The sequence below is a fragment of the Oenanthe melanoleuca genome, chromosome 6 (genome assembly GCF_029582105.1).
Source record: "Oenanthe melanoleuca isolate GR-GAL-2019-014 chromosome 6, OMel1.0, whole genome shotgun sequence".
Classification (NCBI taxonomy): domain Eukaryota; kingdom Metazoa; phylum Chordata; class Aves; order Passeriformes; family Muscicapidae; genus Oenanthe; species Oenanthe melanoleuca.
In genome coordinates, this window is record NC_079340.1 from 33637164 (window position 1) to 33660104 (window position 22941).

The 22941-nt window shown below is 45.4% G+C and overlaps 1 protein-coding gene across 1 annotated transcript in view; it reads left to right on the forward strand.

Moving 5' to 3' along the window:
• The window catches only part of MGMT (O-6-methylguanine-DNA methyltransferase), a 129743-nt gene extending 116915 nt beyond the window's left edge, over positions 1 to 12828 (forward strand). The window contains exons 5-6 of the mRNA XM_056495221.1: positions 5376 to 5515; positions 11623 to 12828. Of these exons, the coding sequence (XP_056351196.1) occupies positions 5376 to 5515; positions 11623 to 11796 (314 nt within the window). The 3' untranslated portion in view covers positions 11797 to 12828. The remainder of the gene's footprint in view (positions 1 to 5375; positions 5516 to 11622) is intronic.
• The last annotated feature ends 10113 nt before the right edge of the window (positions 12829 to 22941 follow it).

The window sequence follows — 22941 nt, forward strand, 5'->3', positions numbered from 1 at the left end:
ATATAAAAAAGAAATATTAAAATGATTGTAAATGTAAGTGCTGCTGCTGGAGGTGGAGTTTTCCCCTGCTCTGCCCACCTGTGCCTTACCTGGGCAGAACACACCTCCCCCAAAATGCTCAATTCTGAGGGTGTCAGGGCAAGGTGAGGGATGAGATTTTGTCCCTGTACCCTGAGAATGACACTGAGATTATCAGTGTTTATATTCCTGAGAGGGAAGTAAAGCTGAGCCTGCCTAAGCTGTGTGTGTGCCTCAAGTGAGCAGACCTGGCTTTAACTCCTCCTGGAACCTGTTTGATCCAGGCTGCTCAGTGGCTGGAAGGTGGAAGATGGAAGCTGGAGGGGTTTTTGTAGTGTGGATGCTCCCTGGGATGATTGTGAGGAATTTGGAGGTGCTGTGTGTCCAGCAGCAGTGCTGGGACCTGGCAGCTTTGCTGAGGGAAAGAAGCAGAGGGAGAAATAGAGCCACAGAATTGTTCAGGGTGGAAAAGTTCTCCAGGATCATGGAGTCCAACCAAGTGCCACATCCACAGGGCTTTTCCATCCCCCCAGGGATGGGGACTCCAGCCCTGCCCTGGGCAGCTGGGCACTCCTTTGGGTGGGGGAATTTTCCCAAATCTCCAACCCAAACCTTCAATCTCCAACCTAAACCTTCCCTGGTGCAACTTGGGGCCATTCCCTGTGTCCTGTGCCTCCATCCCTCGTCCCCAGTCCCTCTCTTGATGCCCCTTTAGGCTCTGGAAGGGGCTCAGGGCTTTCCCTGGAGCTGATTTTGTGCTTCTCCCCATCCCCTCTGCAGCACAAACCTTGGCTGCCACACTTTGATGGCTGGGCTGAGATTTCCTCTGTCTCTTCATCCAGAGCTTTTGTTCCTCCTCTCCTGGAGCAGCTGCAGCTCAGGATGGAACCTCAGAGCCTCACAAAGCACCTGCCAGGGAGTGCTGGGGCATCCAGCAGGGACTTTGCAAGTGCTTTGCAATTCCTCCATCCAAGAGTCCCAAATCCAGCCCCAGCCTGCCCAGGGGTGTCCTGGCTTTCCAAATCTGGTGTAAAAATTCAGCTGAGATGGAGCTGGTTTGGATAAAGCCTGGTTTGGGTTTGGGTTTGGGTTGGGAAGTGGGAATCCTGGGGAGCTCCTCATTTCCATCAGCTCTGAAATTCCAGCTGCTCCTGCAGGTTGTAGCAAACTGCTCTTGAGGTAGTGTAGGAAAATGGGTCAGAATATCAGTTACTGCTCAAATGAAACACCCCCTGACTTGCAGGGAGTTTAACTGCAGAAATACTGCTGGATGAGGTCCAGGGAGAGTTCCTTGCTTCTAAGGATAGAATTTGGCCCCACAGCCCCCTCAGAAATCTGAGGGGAACCGTGTGTAAAACTGTGTTAAAGCTCAGATCAGGAACAGCTCCCATTAATTGGGTTTTAATGTGGTTCTCACTCAGTGTGAGCCAGCCTGCATGTCCCAGGTGTTAAAAGGAAACATTTTGGTCCATTTTTCACTCAAGTGATGCAGGCAGGCAGCAATTTTATACATCATAGCCCTGTTTCTGTTTTATTGTGTCACATTTTGCAAACGTGCATACACAGGCAATACAAAAAAATCTTAATAAAAGTGCCTGATATTTCATGGAATCACAGCTGGAAGGGACCTTAAAGGGACCCCTGCCACTGTCCCACTGCTCCAAGCCCTGCCCTGCCTTGCCTGGGACACTTCCAGGATGGGGCAGCCTCATAAAAAGAGCAAAACATTTGAATTAAACAATTATCTCTTCACATGTCACTTGTTAGGTCAGGTTAGGGTGACAGGTTTAACATGGCTTTAATAATAAAAAAGTCTCAGAATTGCTGAAAATCCTCTCTCATGCTTGGATTAATGGTTTTCACCATTGCCTGTTGTCAGGAAAATTCTGCAGTTTGAGGGTGAGTTTTGAGTGTGAATTTTTCCCAGATCCAAGGGCCAGTTTGGGTTTTCTGGCTGAGGTGGGAGCTGCTGTTTTCTAGGCAGATTTGGGGATTTTTGAACCCTGGGTGCTTGAATGTTTTGGGGTTTTTATACTAATAGTAATAACAGAAAAAAAACAACTAGAAAAGTTGTGTGTGTGGTACCCCAGGCAGGCTGTGAAAAAGCAGCTGAGGAGGAGCAAGTGTTTATAAATGCCTTTGCATTTGCAAAACTCTGGGGGGAAAACAAACAAACAGAAAGAAAAGCAGAATAAAAGAACCACAAAAATAAACCAACACAGCAAACAAAAACTAACATTCCCAGCAATCAGTGTTGAGGGGAAGGAAAAACCAGTCTGCCTTTAATTCCTCTTAATCAAAGAAATTAAAAAGGGTGGAAAATGAGGTTTTTTGAATGTTTCTGGCCCCAAGGTGAGATATAGAAAGGACAGGAAGGGATTGGCACTGGTCCCTCTGCTCTTCCCTCATCCATCCTGAATCCCCAACACCAAAAATCCTTGGTAGAGGATTTTTTATTTAGATTTATTTATATATATTTTATATTTATATTTATATTTATATTTATATTTATATTTATATTTATATTTATATTTATATTTATATTTATTTTTTTATTTATTTTATTTATATACATATATAAATAAAATATAATAGATACTATTTAGCAGAAGGTGTCCCTGCCCATGGCAAGGGGTGAAATGATTTTGAAGGTCCCTTCCAGCCCAGACCATCCCATAGCTCCATGATTATTAGTTAGAAGTGTATGATTTTACTTCTTTGGACTAATTCCCACCTTCAGTGACACTGTTAAAAGTTACAGTACAGCTGGTGTTCAAGTAAAATTGATTTTCTCTCCATGATCCCCGTGGATTTAACATGTTTGTATGGAGAATGAATTCCATGGGCTGGCAGGGGGAACCTCTGAGCATTCAGGCATTAACAGCAGGTTCAGGGGAATTTATCTGTAAATAAATTCCCTGGGAGGGTGGGGAGGGGGTGGGATGGAATTCCCAGAGCAGCTGTGGATCCCTGGCAGGGCCAGGTTTGGGATGCTGAAGGTGTCCCTGGGCTCACCTGGACACCTGGAGAGGGATTTCTGCTGACCCCACCTGCAGGAAAGACAAAACTTCAGGACACTGAGTGGAAGAAGAGAATTCCTGTGTGTTTGTTTGATAATGATATTTAACATTATTATATTTAATTCTATTATTTATTTATTTATTTATTTATTTATTTAACACTATATTAATATTATATATTAAATACATTATTAACATTAAATTATATTGATATTATTATTTATTTAACATTAATGATATTTAACAGCAGAAAACATTGGCAGTGAAAACTGGGGAGGTTCAGCCCCCTGATCTGGGCAGGTTGTGCTCACAGGCACTCTTTAATAACAGGATTTGGCACTGCCTCTTGGAGCTGCTTAAACTAATTAATGCCTCTGCTCCCCACAGGATGAAATTGAGTTTTCAGATACATTTCCAAAGTGATGTGCATGATGGCTAAATATTTCATTTTTTTGAGCTCTTCACAAGTGTTTTGTGTGGGAGCAGAGGCACGGATTTCTCCTGTGAAAAATGTGCAGTGGCTCTGGATGGTGTGAGTGTGAGAGGAGGGTCTGTGTCCCTGTGCCAGGGAATTTGGGCATCCCTTGGCTGTGTTTTCTCTGGAGCTGCCCCATCCTCCCTCAGCTGCTCCATCTCCAGGTGCTCTCTGCTCCACTTTCTCCCTGGTTCCAACAGGTTCCCAAAAGTTTCAGCTCCATCCCATCCCAACCTGCCAAAACTGAGGTAAAAAAGGGATTTTCTGGGCCATTTAAAAGATGCCATTGGGCAGTGACTCCCCAAGACCCCTGAGCAGGGGGGTTAAAGCTAATCCAGCCAGATTAAAAAGGTTAAAAAAATAATAACAAGGACCAGTTTGATGTGAAATAAACCTTTCTGAAGGAATCACAGTAAACAAAATCTGTTTGCCTAAGGAAAGCCTCGTAGCAATCAGCCAGGAACACAACTGCTTGTGCTAATGAACCCAAAGCTGTTAATGTGGTTTCTTCAGTTAAATTGATTCATGAATTTTGAAGAGAACATTATCTAATGAATTTTCTTTGAATAGAAAGCAATTAAAAGGACAAATCAGTCTGATTAACCCCAAAGTCACCCTACTGCCACAAATGGTGTACAGTTTGAAATTATATCATAAAAAACTAGAGCAGATTTGCTATCTCTTTGCCCTCTACTAATCCATGTAAATTAATGAACAACAAAGTTAATTTCTTTGATGACCCTTTTCTCGTATCACCTGGATTATGCTGATGTTTAATTTGCTTAATGTTATAATAAAGACTAAACAGATTTTTTCAATGAAGTGATTATCATTCCCTTCAGTTAAGAAGTGATTTTTATTATTTAACACACACATAACGCTGTATGGGTTTCCTTTAAGAACAAAATCACATTTCTTTACTTTCCTACAGAAAGGTAATCGATGTCTTTTTTGACAACTAAAGAAAGAGAATGGTTTTAATCAGTTTGTTTCTTTGCCAGAGTGGGGGTTTGAGGCTCTCAGCTGGGGGAAGGGGTCTCTTTTCCTTTTTTTTTCCCCTTTTTTAGTCACCAGCTCACTCCTCTCAGTAAGTTATCCACAAGTTAGCTCCTCAGAGCCTTTCCAAGTGCCTTGGAAGAGCAGGAGGTGTTCAGCTCAAATCCAAACAGAATTCCTTTTCCTTCCTTAGAACAGTCCTGGGCTGGGGAACACCCTGAGATGCTGGAGGAAGCCTCTCCTAATGCACTTGCTTATTCATTATTTCAGCAGTTGGAACACTTAAAGCAATTTGCTGCCAGATTAAAATTAAAATAATGGCTGATACATTCTATTTTTTTTCCCCTTGTATCATTAAGGATGTGCAGGACATTCAAGGTCACAGCCAGTCCCTCCTTGTGGCAGTGTGAGCAGTAGCTTGGGGGTCCCACTGTAAAATAATTCAGAGTGTGCTGGCTCTAGGGCGTCTGTGCCACGTCCCAGCTGAAGTTGGGAATTAGCTGGAGATGCCAGGCCTTTGTCAGATAGGTACAGCCACTTATTCCTTCCCTTTTAATTTGGCTCTATGCTAATTTCTGCTCTGCCAATTTAATGGGAAAAGCCACATTGTGCGAGCTAACAGGATAATTGTACTCGGAGCAAATTAAAAATATAGGAAAATCAAAGCCTTAAATCCTTTTTTTTATAGTGATCAGTTACTCCAAGCACTCTCTAATAATCATACAGGGCACAATAACAGGGCAGTGCATGGGGCTGCTCCAGTTTAAATTAGAAAACTGCCACTGGGGCTGACTTTGCATTGGCTTTTTTTGGCTGTTCCATCCTAATTTCTCCAGTCATCAGCTCTGTCTCCCTCTGCCCTGCAGATTCCTTCACCAGGCAGGTGCTGTGGACGCTGCTGAACGATGTGAAGTTTGGGGAGGCTGTTTCCTACCAGCAGCTGGCACATCTGGCTGGCAACAGGCGTGCAGCCAGAGCCGTGGGGGGAGCCATGAGGAGCAACCCGGTGAGTGCAGGGCACCTTCCAGCCCAGAGAGCTCTGCAGAACAAATGCCATGAGGTTAAATTTATCTGCTCTGGAAACTGGTGTGCCACGAGGAGTGAGGTCAGCAAGTGTTTCTAACCAGCAATAATGCACAGCCCAGGTTAGTGGGATTTATGCCCCACCGTGTCTGGGGTTGGGTTGGGAGGAGCAGCACTTCTGTTCCTCACCAGCTTCTTGTTGTTCTCAAGCTTCCTTGTGTATTTTTTGGTCAGGGAAGTCCACATGGACCTCAGTTGGCAGGTTAGGAGTGGTTTTGGTTGTGTTAAAAGCAGCCTGTCCACTCTGGCACAAATACAATTCTGCAGACAAGGCCAGGAGCACCCTGGGATAGTGGAAAGTGTCCCTGCCCATGGCAGCAGTGGAATGGGGCTGGTTCCAGCCCAAACCACTCTGGGATTCTGGAATTGAGCTGTCTGAATTTGGACCAGCTGGAGGGAGCAGCACTCTAGGTCAGCCCTTGGATTTGGGTATAATATTTTCTTACACTTAGGTGATCTGTGTTTCCCCTTTTTATCTGGTTTGGCTTTCCAGGTGCATTTTTTCAGCTGGGTCAGCTGCTTGGTGTCTGGAGCTGGTGTGTTGTTCAGTGGGTGCTGCATCCTGGGGTGTCTGGGCTGGGATCAGCCCCCCCTGGCTCAGGGGGTTTGGGGGCTCAGGTTGGAGGTACCTGTACTGTTGAGGAGCAGTTCAATCCCTAAACCCACAGAATCACAGAACCCCAGAGCAGTTTGGGTTGGAGGGGACCTTGAATCCCACCTCATTCACAATTCCCCGGGGGCAGCACCCAGCCAGGGGGACCCAGAGAGCTCCATGGGGGTTCAGCCCTGAGCCCACCCTGGTATTTCCAGCCTCCCTCAGCTTTCCCTGTGAAGCATTTCCTGTAAGCAGCATCAGCAGTGTTTTGTCAATGCCCCACATTGTACTTGACAATACAAACTATTTTAATGTGATGGAATGCTTTCCAATATAATCTGGTGTACATTAAGATAAGGCAATCCAATGCAAACCTGCAGGAAACAGTTCTCAAAGAATAACAATCCAGTGTTGTGCAAAAGGAGATGTAATTGCTATTGCCTAGAAATGTACCCAGCTTTGCCCTCAGGCTGCAGTGGAGCAGCAGCATCCAAAGTAGTGGTAACAGCAGGTTGTGGTGTGAAAATTCCTGCTTTTTCCCCTGTGAGGAAGGATGAAAATAGTTCTGAAAATATACAGCAAAGCTCCTGCAATTTTTTTTAAATGGGGTCCTAGTTATTATTGCCATTTCCCAGCCCATACCGTGGCTGCAGTGGTTTCTGTCCCCAGCAGAAAAATTTTAAGCTATAGTTATAGATAATAATGTATAGCTGTAGGGAAAAGGAGCTGTATTAATATAATACCACCTCAATATTTCATCATAGAAAGCTGATGATTAAAAAAAAAAAAAAAAATCAGTGCTGTAATGAGAGTCCTGCCCATCTCAAACCACAATTTTGCCACTGCTCATCTCCTGGAGGTAATCTGAAATTCCATCCATATTCCACATGCAAACACACACACACACACATCCTCCTTTTGCACTTCAGTGTGAGCAACTGTTCCCTGCTCCTCACATTCCCACAGAAATGCCTCCATGGTCCTTCTCCTGTGACCATCATGGGCAGGCTGCCTGTGTGGAACACACACAGATTTTCTGCATGAGGTGAAAGATGAAGATAAAATGTGGCACTGCAGAACCCCCCTCACCTTTGTTATTTCTATATATAAAACCATCAACTCTTGCAAAAACAGATTTTCTGACCCAATTTGCAGCTCCACCTTGCAGCCTCATGGAAATCTGATTAAAGGAAATACTGAGAGGTCAGGGATTGCTCAACAACCACCCAGGGTCTAAACCCTCAGCCCAAACCCCAAACCCATCCCTGGAAGTGCTCAAGGCTGGGGTGGATGGGGCTTGGAGCAGCCTGGGGCAGATGGATTTGTGATAAACATCATTTAGTGAGGGTGGTAGAAAGGAAAAAACCCTCAGCTGGGCATCACATTGTCCCTCAAACACTTGGATAAAATCACAAACTCACCTTTCTCCACCAGCTTGGTGAATCAAGGTTTAGTCTTTCATTTGGGTAGTGTGCATTCCACAGGCTGCAGCTGGGATGCTTCATTCACATAATTCCTGGGCTGACCTTCAGCTTCACAAGGAGCTGGAAGAGGTGCCAGCAGCAGCTGCCTCAGTTTGTGGCCAGGCCAGGGTGGGGATGGCTCACCCTTTGCAGGAGAGACTTCCCAGAGTTTGCTGTGGCTCACACTGATTGCAAGGTCTGTGGTCCTCAAAGGGAACCCCTAAAGTTCAATTAAAAATCTCATTAGACTGGTGGAGGAGGATCAAAAAGAAATCACAGAAGCTCCTGGGAAATGGAGAATGTTGGGCTGATTAGTGCAAGGCCATCCTGAATGAGTGTTCTGAGCCTTAAATGAGATGTCTGCAGTGGTCTGATCACAGCACTCAGAGCTGCCTGGGCTGGCTCTGTGCTCCTTGGGCTCACCCCAGCCTGATCCTGGACCAGCCTAACTTCAGGATGTTGCACCAATCCATCCTGAATCATGGATGTAACTTTGAGCTAGGTCATGGATGTTCAACCAAAATGTTTGCAACACTGGGGGAGCAGTCATGCATTTGTGAGAAGATTGTGGTGGGTGGATCTGAAACACTGTGGGCACAGGAAACTGTGTGTTCATCCCTTGAATCAGGAGTGTCTGGGCTGGAAGGGACCCACAGGATGATCCACTCCAGCTCCTGGCCCTGCACAGACCCCCAGCCCCACCCTGGGCACCCCTGGCAGTGCTGGCCCAGCTCCTGCAGCTCTGGGGCTGTGCCCATCCCTGGGCAGTGCCAGCTCCTCTGGGGAGGAGCTTTCCCAACACCTTTTCTTCCTTTGGGGCCAGTGGTAACCTGAGACCCCTGCTGGGTCACACCACAGGGTTTGTTTCTGCTGGGAGTGAACTGGGTGATCTTTAGGATCCCTTCCAGCCCCAGCCAGTCTGGGATTCTGTGACATGAGCAAAGCACAGCACTGATTTTTGCTGAGTGTGTCTCAGTGTGATCCCTGAGCTGTTTCCAGGATGGATTCAGAGCTCTCCAGCCCTTCAGCCACACCATGGCACAGTTCCCTCACCTCAGCCTGAACACTGGGAGCAACCAGAGCACTGAAATTTCCTAAAAGCAGTTCAGAGTGATCAATCCTGTGGCCAGAGAGTTTCCCCCCACCTTTTTTTCCCTAAACAAACCCGTTCTGGAGGAATTGGTTTATTCACAGATCACCAGGAGCTTTAATGACCAGCCCAGCCTTGTTCTGCCACTCACCCAGATGGCTGTTGATAAAGATTTAGCATCATGTTCCCAGTGTCAGGGCTGTCAGTAGTGCTGAACCATTTGACCAGAAGAAAAAACGCACAGGGAGCTATTGATTACAGCTTCTCAGTGTCACTTGTTCACCAGGATTTAGGTATTGATGAGGCTGCAAGTGAAAACAAGCTCTTTCCCTTGTGGGCCTCTCCCCAGAAGAACAAAAGAGAAGTTGGAGAAAATATTCAGCTGGTGCCCAAATCAGAGGGACTCCAGCATCGATCCAAGGGCTCCTTCATGTTGTTTTTTTGTTGGAGACAAATCTCTGGGTTTGGAAGTTTTTGCAGTGTTTGAGGTAGGGGCTGTGTGTGTGATGGATTCGTGGAGGAGAGGAATTAGATTTCACAGCATGAAGATTTCAGCAGCACTATAATATTATGAGCTGCTTGGTTATTGATAAAAATTACATTAAATGTAGCTGAGGCATTAAAGCTCCAGACTAGGGTAGTTCTCCCTCTAAAATGTCCTTAGGGCCCTAATAAATTTTAGCAGGTTTAATTATTTTAGTAGGCTGAACGTTGTCACCACAATTAAGCCAAACTGAAGCAATATTCAATATTTTTAAATTACTGCACTGGTATGGTCTTTGTCCCACTTCTGCATCCAGAGCTGTGGAGGTGACAGATGGGTGCTTGTGTTGGGACAATTTCAGCGTGGAATTCTTTGTTTTTGGGCATGGGAAAAGTGGCATTAATTTCATACCTCCTCTTTTTGCTTGGTGGTGACAGCTCAGCCCCATTTCCCTGTGCTGTGAACAGGTCCTGCACCCACCCAGGGATCATCCAAAACCCCACAACTGAAAATAAAGGCTATTCTTGTTTGCTTTTTTTTTTTTTTTTTTTTTCCTCCACCAAGATTTATAGCCTTGCCACCAAAATCTGCTGCTTTACTGTGTGTATTTTTAAAGAATTGCAAATGAACCTCAGAGATGTTTTACAGTGTATTATTATGGCTTTGTCACTCCAGCCAAGCCTCCTGCAGTAACTGCAGAGACTGTAAAGGCAGAGAAACCCCAAACCAGAAAAACACTTGTAAAAAAAAGCCCAAATTTCTTTGAAGAAGCCATAAACCAACTATGGGATGGCCTGGCACGGAGCAAAGCTTTTATTGGTGCTCACTGGAGTTGTCACAGATGCAGGAATCACTTGAGGCATTGCCTCCTCCAAATAAATAAAGCAGATATTGGAAGCATTTTTTTATTTAAACCTTAATCAACAAGCAGCACTTGTGTGTATTCCCATTTAATGTGGGCTGAGATCAGGATTTTAAATTTCAGGCACTGAAATTAGTTAAGTAAACCAAAAGAACATCCCCCAAAAAAAACCCTCCCAGTTTATGGTCTGGCCAGTAGCTGCTCAGCTACTTTGGGGTTTGTGTATCCCAGGCTCAAAAGTACCACAGTGCTTGAACTGTATGATTAAATGGGATTAAAATAAGTGAGGGCAAAGTGTGTAATTTGTCTGTGTGTCTACACAGAAATAAATTGCAATTTTTGACTTGAAATATCCAGATTAGTGAGAACTGCCCTTTTGGGTGAGTGATTGTTGTCCCAGCTCCATGGCTGCAGTGCCATTACTATGCAGTTACCAAAACACACTTGTGATCAGAGGTGATGTATTGCAGTTTTTATGGTGTGTACTTCAGCTATGATAATCACCTGTAATAAAAAATCTGAAAAAAAAAAAAGAAAAAACACATTTATGTTCTCCTCTGCATTATCAGTCCATTATGTAACTTCTGGCATTGATTTTGCAGAATCTGTGTTGTGTGATTATAAATTAAAGTGAGTGGAAGGGAGAGAGGGGAGAGAAAAGAGTTCTTAAAATTGGTTAGGTCAGAATCAAACTTCTCCTGTTGGGGGTTTTAAAAATTCACAGCCCATTTTGGATTGGCTTGCTGCTAAATAATAAATTGTGCCTTGTTTCTCCAGAGAGTTTCTCCAGGGTGCTGCAGCAGGAAGAGGATCTGCTGGGGAGCTGAGGCACTGGGATCTCTTCTCAATAATCCATTTTTTCCCAGAAATCTTCTAGTCCTGGGGTGATCATGGCATCCCAGAATGGGTTGAGTGGGAAGGGACCTTAGAATTCATCCCATCCCACCCCTGCCATGGCAGGGACACCTTCACTGTCCCAGCCCCAATTCCAGCCTGGCCTTGGGCACTGCCAGGGATCCAGGGGCAGCCACAGCTGCTCTGGGCACCTGTGCCAGCCCTGCCCACCCTGGCAGGGATCAATTCCATCCAGTGTCCAATTTCAGTAGTTCTGTGTGTGCATTTGGGCTCTGTGAGGCTTCATTCCCCACCCTGGGCACTGAGGGCTCAGCTGGAGCAGGGCAGCAGAACCTGGTGCTGCAGGGAAGATTTTATATATGGGATTTAATATCTCAGGTTTATCCTTTTCAGGACTTTACATCATTTTTATGTATTAAAATTCCTGTCTGTGCCTGTTTTTTGCTAAGAGCTGGGGTGGTCTCCAGGGGCAGTGGAGACCATTGCTGCCACTTCTCAGTTTTTTTTTGTTTGTGTGGCCCTGACGTGGCTGCTCCATGTCCCTGCAATCCCAGTGCTGGATTTACAGACATGGAACCACAGCATCCTCCAGGCTGGAAAGCACCAAGCCCATCCAGAGATCCCACATCCCATTGCTGCTGGCTCACCCTTTATTCTCCTGGGTTTTGGGGTGTTTTGCAGATCCCCATCATCATCCCGTGCCACAGGGTGATCCGTAGCAGTGGGGACAGTGGCAACTACGGGGGGGGACAGCTGCTGAAGGAGTGGCTGCTGTCCCACGAGAAGCTGCAGAAGGAGAAGCTGCAGAAGGAGAAGCTGCAGGAGCAGCTGCAGGAGGAGCTGGCACATCCCTAACCAGCCACACAGCCACGGCCCCTTGGCTCGTAGCAAAGCCTCTCAGAGCACCCAGCAGAATTCAGGAAGAAAATGGTAAATATTTGAGTGACACAGAAATATAATGCAGCATCCAAAGTGAAATGTGTGGTGGCACCACTATATTAAAGAAGCAGGATGTGTCCTGGGGGAGGCAGCTCGGCTGCCCTTTCTTGTTTTTACATTTTACAGCAGAATGACTACAGCGATCCAGGCCTGTTGTGCATGGATTTTGTTCCCATCTCCAGCCCTGTTTTGTTCTATTTTTAATGTCCATTAAAGCAGGGATAAGGGAGTGGGAGGGACGTGGCAAATGGGAGGTGGAAGCTTCCCCCTGAGGAGGTGTCTGGCCCAGCCTGGCACAGCAGGCTCTGCCCAGCTCCCCCTCCCCTCTCTGGGGCACAAAATGGTGTTTTACCTGAAAGGAGTGAAGGGAGCACAGGGACATCTGTGCAAAAAACTCCTGCCTTTTCTCTTTAGATGGGAAGATATAATTTTTTTTTTTTTTTTTTTTTTTTTTTTTTTTTTTTTTTTTTTGGTAGAGCAGGGGAAGAGATGTTGCTGACAAATTGTATATTTTGGATAAGGAGTTTGATTAGACAAATTAGGCAAAATACTGAAAAGCTCATCATAGTTGCTTCTTTATCAGCTGCACATTCATTTATCATTTGAGTTTTCCTTCAGATTTCTGCATTGCTCTGTTATCCAAAGCTTTATTTCCTGTAGCCTCTCTGTTGGAAGGATTCAAGAGACATTAAAACTAAATTTTGAGGTGGTTTTAGCAGAGTTCTCTGCAAGTACCAGCCACCAGAAGCTGAAATTTCCAGTATGGGAATCGTAAATTGTAACATGGAAATACTGATTTTTTTATGTGTTTTATCATATTTTCATGGATGTCTCTTTAGAAAGGCCATTGCTACCCCCCAAAAATTATTGTGTGGCAGTGCGTTAGTTAATCCAGGATTATTGATACCTCGGAATTACTTCAATAAAAAAACTGCTTTGCATGTGCAAGTGTCTTTGGGTCTGTTTATAAATAAAACACAGGGTGTGATATATGGGGAAAATAAACTATACCCCACTGTACAATATAAAGCTGTATTTTTATCAAGGGTTTCTCGTGGTGATATAAACCACAGAAGCAAAGCTCAAGTGGTTTGTTCGTGTCACCAGAACCCCGAGATAAAAATACAGCCTTATAATATGTACAGTTTGGGTGTATTTTATTATTTTTTTATATCTCTAATACATGTTGCCACCAAAAGCAGGCAGCAGCAAACGTCAACTTTAACCTTTCCCACATTTGCATCCCTCCATGGGTTTTTTTTTCAGTCTTTTTCAGGGATGTGACTTTGTTTTTGTGGGGATGGGGAATGCTTGGTTTGGGGCAGGTAATGCCTTTCCCAGGGATACAGCCAATTTTGGGAGTGAAATCCTGTTCTGGGGCAGAGATTTGGGCTGGGCAGGGACAGGCAGGGATGGACAAGGAGGGGATGGGCAGGGACAGGCACAGGGGGACGGGACAGGGATGGGCAGGGCAGGGATGGGACAGGAACAAGAAGGGGTGGACAGGGACAGGGACAGGGACAGGGACAGGGACAGGGACAGGGGCACAGGACAGGCTGAGCAGAGATGGACAAGGATAGGACAGGAACAAGAAGGGGTGGACAGGGAAAGGAACTTGGAGAGGGTAGGTCAGAGATGAGGGACAGGTGGAGGTGGGCAGGGATGGCAGGGAAGGGACAGGGCTAAGGACAGGGACAGGGAGGGATGGACGGGACAGGGACAGGGACACGAGAAGGGACAGGGACGGGGACAGTCAGAGATGGACAGGCAGGGATGGACAGAGACAGGGACAGGGACAGGGACAGGGACAGGGACAGGGACAGGGACAGGGACAGGGATGGGACAAGGACAGGCGGTGCAGTTCCGGCGCTGCCCGACAGAGGGCGCGCTGGGGGCGCGGCGGGGCCGGGTCCCCCCAGGTTTGGGGGGGTCTGGGGGGGGCTTTGGACAGAAATAACCCCGAACATTTAAATACACACTTGGCGTCAACGAAATACATGTATTTATATGTGTACATGCATACATATATACATATATGCATATATATATACACATACATATATATATATAGATATATACATATATCTATATATATATACATATATACTTATATACCTATATACATATATACATATATATACACATATCTACATATATACATAAAAGACTAATTATACCAATATATAAATTATATATATCATATAATGTGTATATAAATGGAGTAGTAATAAAATGCAATTGGGTTGGGTTTGGGTCACTCTGCCCCCACAGATTCCAGGTTCTGGAGCTGATGAGAACACCCCACACTCTCTGTGTGTGCCAAACCAGCCCCAGCCCCTGGCAGGCAGCAGCATTTTGCTTTTTTTCCTGGGAATTGGGTTCCCCTGCCCTGCCAGTGCCCCCATCCAGCCTGGCCAGCTCATGGCACATCCTGGCCTGCAGCATCCCTGACCAGCACACTGCTCCAGCCCTTCCCAGGGATAATGAAAGATTCAAAAATAATATTTGTTTTGGCAGAATCACATCGAGAGTGAAATAGATGCCCTTGACCAGGGAAGAAGCTGAATTTTGCAGCAGGTTCTTTTTTTTTTCCCCCACACAAACAGGCTCTGCAGCCAGTCCAAGGCAAATGGGAATATTTTTGAAGGACTCTCTTGTATTTCCTGCATCGGATTCGCAGCAGAGCTGCAGCCACACTGCTTGTACTGTTGGATGAAAAATGCAGATTGCACCCCATGCATCAATCCCAAATGGAAAAGGGCCCCAGGCCTCAGTTTTGTTACAGATCACTTCCATGCTCGCCGGGTTTGCAGCGCAGTGAGCTCAGACTGGAGGCATCTTGAACAGAAAACCAATTCATTGGCGTGGGGGGGACCTTGCTCCATGTGTGCCCAAACTTCCTGGTCTTTGGAATTAGAGGAATTAGTCATCTGATAGGGGCGAGAAAGATCTGGCCTCTCAGAGTTTCCATTCCATTTCTTTAAGCAGTTCTCAAGCATTGGGAACTTTGATTAAGTGATAATTGGTATTTTCTTTATCAGTGGAATTGCTGGTGTGGTAGGACACATCACTTTCCAAATTATGTTAAGTTATAAATGAATGGGGATTTTAAACTATTGTTTCTTTTAACATCTATTATGATTGTTATTTTTATTATTATCATCATTACTACTATGATCTTTAAGATCACTTTCACCCCATACCATTCTCTGCTATTATGATTATTATTTCTTCTAAAAAAGGCACAGATTGCTACTTTTAATCACTTTAGCCACTATTTTAAATTTGTATTACCTATAAACATTGTGCTGCACCCAGCTCCAAGCAACTTGGTATTAACATGTTTATTTATTGGGAGAGGTGACATGCAAAAATGAGTAAACCTCTAGAAAATTCCTTAAAAACTTAAAGCACAATATTCCAAGGGGAACCCTGGAAGATTTAGGGACTATTTCAAGAATCATTTCCCAGCAGGAACCTTACAGGAATGCAAAACCCCTGGAAGAATTGCACGTGCATCCTTGGAGAAGGGAGCAGAGATGTGGTTCTGGGTGAGGGCCGTGCCCTGAACCGCTGGAAAACCTGGAAATCTCCGTGGCAGCCTCAGAGAGGAGATTTGGGCTCGGCCCAGCCCCGGCTGCTGCTCGGGTTTCAAATCCCGCGGGCAGGGTGTGAGAAAAACACACACGGAGCTGTGCCTGGGAACGGGGCATTGGCCACGGCTCCGTTTTCCTTTAGTCCTTAATTTTATCTGTTCTTCCTCTTTTTTAACCTTTTTTATCTTTTTTTTTTTTTACTCTTTTTTACTCTTTTTTACTCTTTTTTTCTCTTTTTACTTTTCTGCTTTTATCTTCTTTTTTTCTCTTATTCTTCTCTTCTCTTCTCTTCTCTTCTCTTCTCTTCTCTTCTCTTCTCTTTTTCCCTTTTCCTTCTCTTTCCTCTTTTTATTGTTCTCCTTTTTCTCTTTTTTCTTTCTTTTTTCTTTAACTTTTTCCTTTTTAATTTTTTCCTTTTTTCCCCTTTTCTTTTTTCTTTTTCTTTTTTCTTCGCTTTTTTCAATTTTTTTCTTTTTCTCTTTTTTCTTTTTTTCTTCTTTCTTCTCTTTTTTCCTATTTTCCCTTTTTCTCTTTTTTCTTCATCTTTTTTCCTTTTTTACCCCTTTTTTCTCTTTTTCTTCATCTTTTTTCCTTTTTTCCCCCTTTTTTCTCTTTTTCTTCATCTTTTTTCCTTTTTTCCCCCTTTTTTCTCTTTTTCTTCATCTCTTTTCCTTTTTTCCCTCTTTTTTCTTCATTTTTTTTCCCTTTTTTTCATCTTTTCCTCTCTTTTTCTCCTCAGAAGCTCAAAACCTTTTTCCCTCCCTATTCTCAAACCTTGCCTCTCCACTCTCTTGCTTTTTCCCACCCCCATTTTTCCATCACTTTTACCCAGCCACGAATCCTCTCTTCCAAAACCCCGAATCGTTCCTCCGGGGGGATCAAGGACGGGCATCCTCGGCCCCATCACCGCAGGGAGGGAGAGGAACCACCGCATTCTGCAGTGATGGGGAAGCAGCGCTGATCCAGAGGCAGGAATTGGGAGGAATTTGGAGGAATTTGGAGGAATTTGGGGCGGGGGAGCCGCTCCATCCCGGGATGCAGGAGCGGGACCGCGAGGTGTCAATGACAGGAGCGGGATGCTGGCGGCACCTCGGGCTGGTGAAAGGACATCGGTAACGAGCCCTTAGCGTTTCTCATTAATGCCTGGAGGTTTTTGCGCTGAAAAAAGCCAGAAGACAAAAAAAAAAAAAAAAAAAAAAAAAAGTATTCCACCTGGGCAGTAATTAAGATCGATCCCGTGCGTGGAGTTATCAATTTTTAAAACCTCTTTAAGTGCCTTATTTAGTTATTTTAAACAGGGCTTTTTATTTGTTGCCGGGAGTTTTCCTGGAGGAGATGGGAGATTCCCCCGGATCAGTCAGCGTCCAGCAGGGAGGGGATGCTGCTCCATCCCTGGGTGCTGTTTCAGCTGGAATCGCTTTTCTCTTTGCTGAAATCCTCGCTGCAGTTGCAGCAGGGCGGGTGGAAGAGGAGCTGCTCGCTGGGATGAGGGAGGGACGAGGAGGAGGAAGGTGAGGCAGCTCTGCCCAGCCCCAGGATGGGCTCAACCCATCGTGGGCACCAGCCGAGGTCAGGGTGGCTGGGAGAGGTTGTGTTTAATTAAAATAACCCTCAGCGTGACCCCAGCAGAGCTGCTGGGAGCTGATGAGGGAAACAGCTGCAGCCCTTTTATCTGATGATGTAATTTTCATTTCCGATGGGCGCCGGGATGACCTAATTGCACACGGAATCTTGTCTCTCTCCCTTCAAAGTAAAGCATTTCAGCTCGGGGAATTGGGTCCCCTCAGCCCCTCCCAGCCCTGCTCACATCCAAGCTGGACACCGGGGTGGGTTTGGATCCATGTTTGACTTAAATCTTAAAAACTCTGGCGAGGAAAAGGAAAACTCTGGCACAGCAAGAGGCATTGTATTTCCATTGGTGCAGCCTGGGATGTTCTGGAAAATTGGTTTTGTTGGTTGCCCAGGTTTGCTGTGGCTGCCCCTGGATCCCAAGGCCAGGCTGGACACTGGGGCTGGAGCACTGGGACAGGGGAGGTGTCCCTGCCATGGCAGGGGGGGGATTTGGGGTCCCTTCCCACCCAAACCATTCCATGATTCTCTGATTCTACAACTTTTCTCATGGCTGAGCCTTTCCAGGAGGTTCAGTGCTGATTATGGCCCGTGATTTTTAGAAGCGTGGTCTTTATTTCTGCTTTCATGAATCAATCACATTTTATGTGTTTATTTATTCGTTTCAATCAGCATGGTAAGTGCAGGTTGAATTTTGGGGGGCAGTGGGCACACAGCTGCCTTTCAGTAGTTAAATGACAAAATAACTGCTAGGAGGAGATTATTTCTTCATAGTACCCAGGAAAAAAAAAAAATCCCTTTGTCCAGTCTGAACAAAATGCTCATGAGGAAGAAAAAAAAAAAAAAAAAAAAAAAAAGATGACAAAACCATTTTAATTTTTACTTTGAGAAAATTTTCCCAGGAGGGTCCCAGGTCAGCACCTGGCCCAAAGTGCAGGTGGCCTGGAGTTGTGTGGGCAGAGCCCTCAGGGGGTTCAGGGCTTTGCAGGAATTAGTGGAACATTGCAGCGTGAGCTGCTGCACCACAGCATCATTTACAGACAGGGTCAGCACAAGGTGATGACAAACTTGGTGCTCCCCAGCTGGAATGTGGATGATGCCTCAGTAATCAGCTGGGATGGCTGGAAAGCAGCTCCTGTGCCCTGTGCCCTGTCCCCTTTGGCTCCTGGAGCCCTGCAGTGAGGAGGAGCCCGAGGAGCAGAGGGAGGTGACCCCAGGGGCCAGCGCTGTAATTCACTGGGAGCCAGCAGAGCTCATGTCCCAGCCTGGCCCTGGGCAGCCAGGGGCACAGCACAGGCACCTCGAGCTGCCAAAGGGCCTGGCAGGGTCAGGGCTGTGCTGGGGACACTGAAAATGCCTTTTGTTTTATCTAGAACCTGCAGAAATTTGGCCTTAACACAGCTCCTTGGGCTGTTTCACTCTTTTTCAAAGGCTTTCTGAAATGTAGCCTTCCTCATAAATAAATTTTAAAATATGTAATATGGAGTGTCTGAGTGTATACTAATATATAAAGTATAAATTAATTTGGAGGGAGATGACCATGTGTGTTGGTGACCACCACTGGAAGGGTTTATCTGGGCTTGGTTTTTTCAAACCTTTATCCAAATATTGTCATCCTAAGCACCCACCCAGTGGGTCAGAACAGTGACCACCACTGGTGAACAGAGTCCTTCAGGAGCTCCATGGAGCAGCAGCAGGAGAAGTGGGTTAGGAGAGAGAATCTCAATGTCTGCCTATCAAAATGTCCTGTTTTTATTGGGACACACAATTCCTGATCCCAGGGCTATTGTGCTTCTACTTTCTGTGTAAAAGGAGGATGAACCCCAGACATTCCCAGTGGCAGAATGGGTGGCAGAAGGGATGGATTTCATTACAGAATAGAGGGGAAATAGAAAAGTATCCTGATTTATATCTATGAAATAGATATGATTATAGATAGATAGATAGATAGATAGATAGATAGATAGATAGATAGATAGATAGATAGAAAAATAGATGATAGATAGATAGAGACAAATAGATAGATAGATAGATAGATAGATAGATAGATAGATAGATAGATAGATAAATAGATAGATAGATACAAATAGATAGATAGATAGATAGATAGATAGATAGATAGAAAAATAGATGATAGACATACAGATAGATAGATAGATAGATAGGCAGACAAATAGATAGATAGATAGATAGATAGATAGATAGATAGATAGATAGATAGCTGTATCACCTACACAGATACAAGATGAGTGCCCACTCTCATGTCCCAGCCTGAGAAAAACCCCATGCAAAGAAAGTTCTACTGAAGTGGGGCCAAAACCAGCCTGGAAAAAAAAAGCAAAAAGTGAAATGAAAGTGATTAATTGGCCATGGAAGTCTGCATTTTGCAGATTACTGTGCAAATGCAGCCAGTGCAGAAGAGGATGGGGCTGGAAGGAGGTTTGAAGCTCCGAGTGTCTCAGCTTGGAGATCACTCACATCTGTCTGCACGGGAATATCAGAGGCTGGAAACTCCAGACATGTTTGCTCTCTGCCACAGCTGTTTACAGCCTGTTTATCCTCTACAGTGAGCAGCCTAAAGCCAGCCTGAGCTGCTGAGGAAGGGCTGCCTTGAGGAGGAGCAGGCTGTTAATTGAGCAGCTCCCCGTGCCCGGCTCGGCAATCAGTCTTCCCTTCCGTCGCTCCCGATGACCAGCAGACTGTCTCCAACCTTCTGGCTGTCAGGAAAATTGTGACAAGGCAAATGTCAGATCATGTGGAGCCTTCTGAATGTTTTTGACCCCTTCAATCTGTTTTCCAGCCTGGGTATGGCAAAGAAGCTGTGTTGGACTAATTGGTTGTCTCTCTTCTGCAGGCAGCGGATGAAGTCCAGGTACATCATCTGATTCTTTTGGATGAGCAGCATCCTGTCTTTCACAGCTTTATGTCGTGTCAACCACTGCAGGATTGCTCTGGAAAAGTCCTTTCTTGCCAGAGCTGGAGCAGAAGATGTAGAGATCCTACAGCCTCTCATCTGCTGGGGTTGAGCAGTGCCCAGCAGAGGCTGCAGCCTCTCCCTGACTGTTACCAAAAAAAATCTGATTCATCTCCACTGAAACACAAATTATTGCAGCTGCCAGGAGGAAGTGATAGCTTGGAAATGCTGCACTTCCATTTCTTTGTTTTAACCAATACACTGTGCTTTCAGGTAGAATATTCTGAGTTTGAAAATACTAAATAACCACTGAGCTTGATTTCACTAAACTGCCCTGCTCTCTGCTCAGCAGCTTTTATCCTGGACAGTGTTTTTAGGGTTTTTGAATAGTTTCTTGCCAGTGGCAGTAAAACAATATGAGAATATCAGGCTGAACTTGGTGATCTGGGGAGGAATTAAAATACAGATCTAAGAGGGAGCAGTGTTGGGTAAAACTGGCAGGAAACTTCAGAGCTAAATTGTCCCCAGACACCAGAAAATTGTGTGTTGTAGTGAATAGAATTATAGAATCATGGAATTTGGGAAGAGACCTCGAGGCCCATCCAGTTCCAGCCCTGGGCAGGGACACCTCCCACTGTCCCAGTGTCCAACCCCAGTGTCCAGCCTGGCCCTGGGCACTGCCAGGGATCCAGGGGCAGCTACAGCAAACCTGGGAATTCCATCCCAGCTCCCAGGGAACAATTCCTGTCCAAAATCCCACCCAACCCTATAGTTCATGGTGTCTAATCTAAACCTGCTCCCAGTTTAAAGCCATTTCCCCTTGTCCTTGCACCCCAGGCTCTGTAAATCATCTCTCTCCATCTTTCCTGTATCTCCCTTTAGGTCCTGAAGGCTGCAATGTCACCCCAAAGCCTTCTAAGGGAGGGGAGTATATCTGCATTTCCCTTTTACCTGAGAACAGCCACAAAACTCCTGCAGCCTCTTGCACAAGCACAGCAGAACTTTTCTGAGCACACAGCCCCAATTATCCCAGCACCACGTTTTTGTTTCAGCATTAAAATTCAAAGCCTAAACACTCAGTTGGCAATTGGAGCTCAGAACATGCACGTTGCAAATGTGGATATATCTCACCAAGTACACAGCCCATAAAATATGTAGTCTAAGATCACTCATTTATTTAAAGATGCTTTTTACCTCAGATGGAAAATGACACAAATCTAAATATTACAATGCCGAGTAATGTGTAACTGTCTGTGTGTTATAGCCTTAACACCACACTTTTGATGCAGAAGAGATATAGCAGCTGCACTTTAATTTCAAGCAAATTGATCCCAGATGTAAATGTTGTTTTGTTGCATGGAAGATAGTGCACAGGTAAAGCAAATATCATTGGTTTATTGTCCAACAGAGTGTTGCAACAGGATCCAGGCTCCCCTGCCCGGGCACACATAAAAGTGGGGAGGAGGAGACACTGGGAGAGACAGCTTTGCTTCCTACCCTTTAAAATCCAGCCACCTGTGATCCAAGGAGCTGTTTTGAAGCCAGGGAAGTGTCGTGGTTTGTCATTGTCCTGCAGGCAGGAATCCACATTTGGCTTGTTTTCCGCTCCTCCGGCTGCGCGTTTTGTGGACGTGGTTTTCTCCCGACCTGTTTGTGTTTGGCATGAAAGAACAAGAAAAACCCCGGGATTTACTGACTCAGGAAACCACTCCTTTCAAAGGAAAAATAATAGTGGTAATTGGGCTTCGCTTTGCCTGCAGACACCCCAATGTCTGTGGCACCCTGGGCAATGTAGAAACAGCAAAATCATTTCTATATTGTCTCCTGCCTATGGAGGATGGCAAAGCCCAAATATCCTGTCACAGCTCTGCTTTTCAACAACAGGCCTTCTTGGTTTGCTAAAACAGAGCATCCTGCTCATCCAAGGAGGAGAAACCCATGGAAGAACTCACCCCAAAGCTGCTGTCCAGCATCAGTTGCCATCCAAGACATCTCTCAGCTCAATTATTTCTCCTGTTGTAAAAATTGCAGGTGTAGGATGAAGTTGCCTGTGTGGGATGTGCCTGAGCAGCTCTCAGTGCAGGCTGAGGGCAGGTTATCCTGCAGGATGGCTGGAAAAGGGGTGCCAGTGATGCCCCTTGGCTCTCACCTCCCCTTTTCCACCCTGTGGTCTGGATTTCTCAGAGCCAGTGTTCCCTGCTGTGTTTGCTACTGGGTTCAGGTCAGCTCTGCAGTTGGAGACACAACTTACAGGGCATGGGGGGACAGGACACAGGGAATGGCTCCCACTGCCAGGGGGAATGGGAATGGGATTTAGGGCAGGAGTTGTTCCCTGGGAGGGTGGATAGGTCCTGGCACAGGGTGCCCAGAGCAGCTGTGGCTGCCCCATCCAGGATTTTATGATTCTGTGCATTTCTGGTGTTTTCACAAAGGCTGAAATTCAGTAAAATTGTGGGAATACTGTGTTTGGATCCTTAAAAATCCTTATAAACTGATGCTAAGTGATTGAAGTGAAATTTTTGTGAGTTCCTGCTTGCCAGCCATGCTGATTTAACTCCATTTCCTCCTGAATCACCAGAGACAGAGCAGTGCCCAAGGTGTGCAGTGGCTGTGTGGCCTTCCAAACACCACAACATCTGGATAAATGTGTATATAACACACACCAAGGTGCTGCTGAAGGACAGGTACTTCTGCACAGTATTTTTTCCCCTTACAGTGCCAGGAATTGACAGAACCTGTCACAGAGGTGTCCAAGATGTGTACAACCTCATTGTAGCAACTTCTGCAAGTATTTAGCAGTAAGACATATTGACCATATTCAGAAGTCCTTACTCAGACAAAACCCAGAGGTCAGTGTGAGTCTCAATTAATCAATTTATTCGGGAACAGCTCACTCTTTTGAGGAGGTTTGAAGCACAGACTTTTGCCAGAAAAAAAAAAAAAAAACAAAAAAAAAAAACAGGATTCAAATCCAGCCAGGAT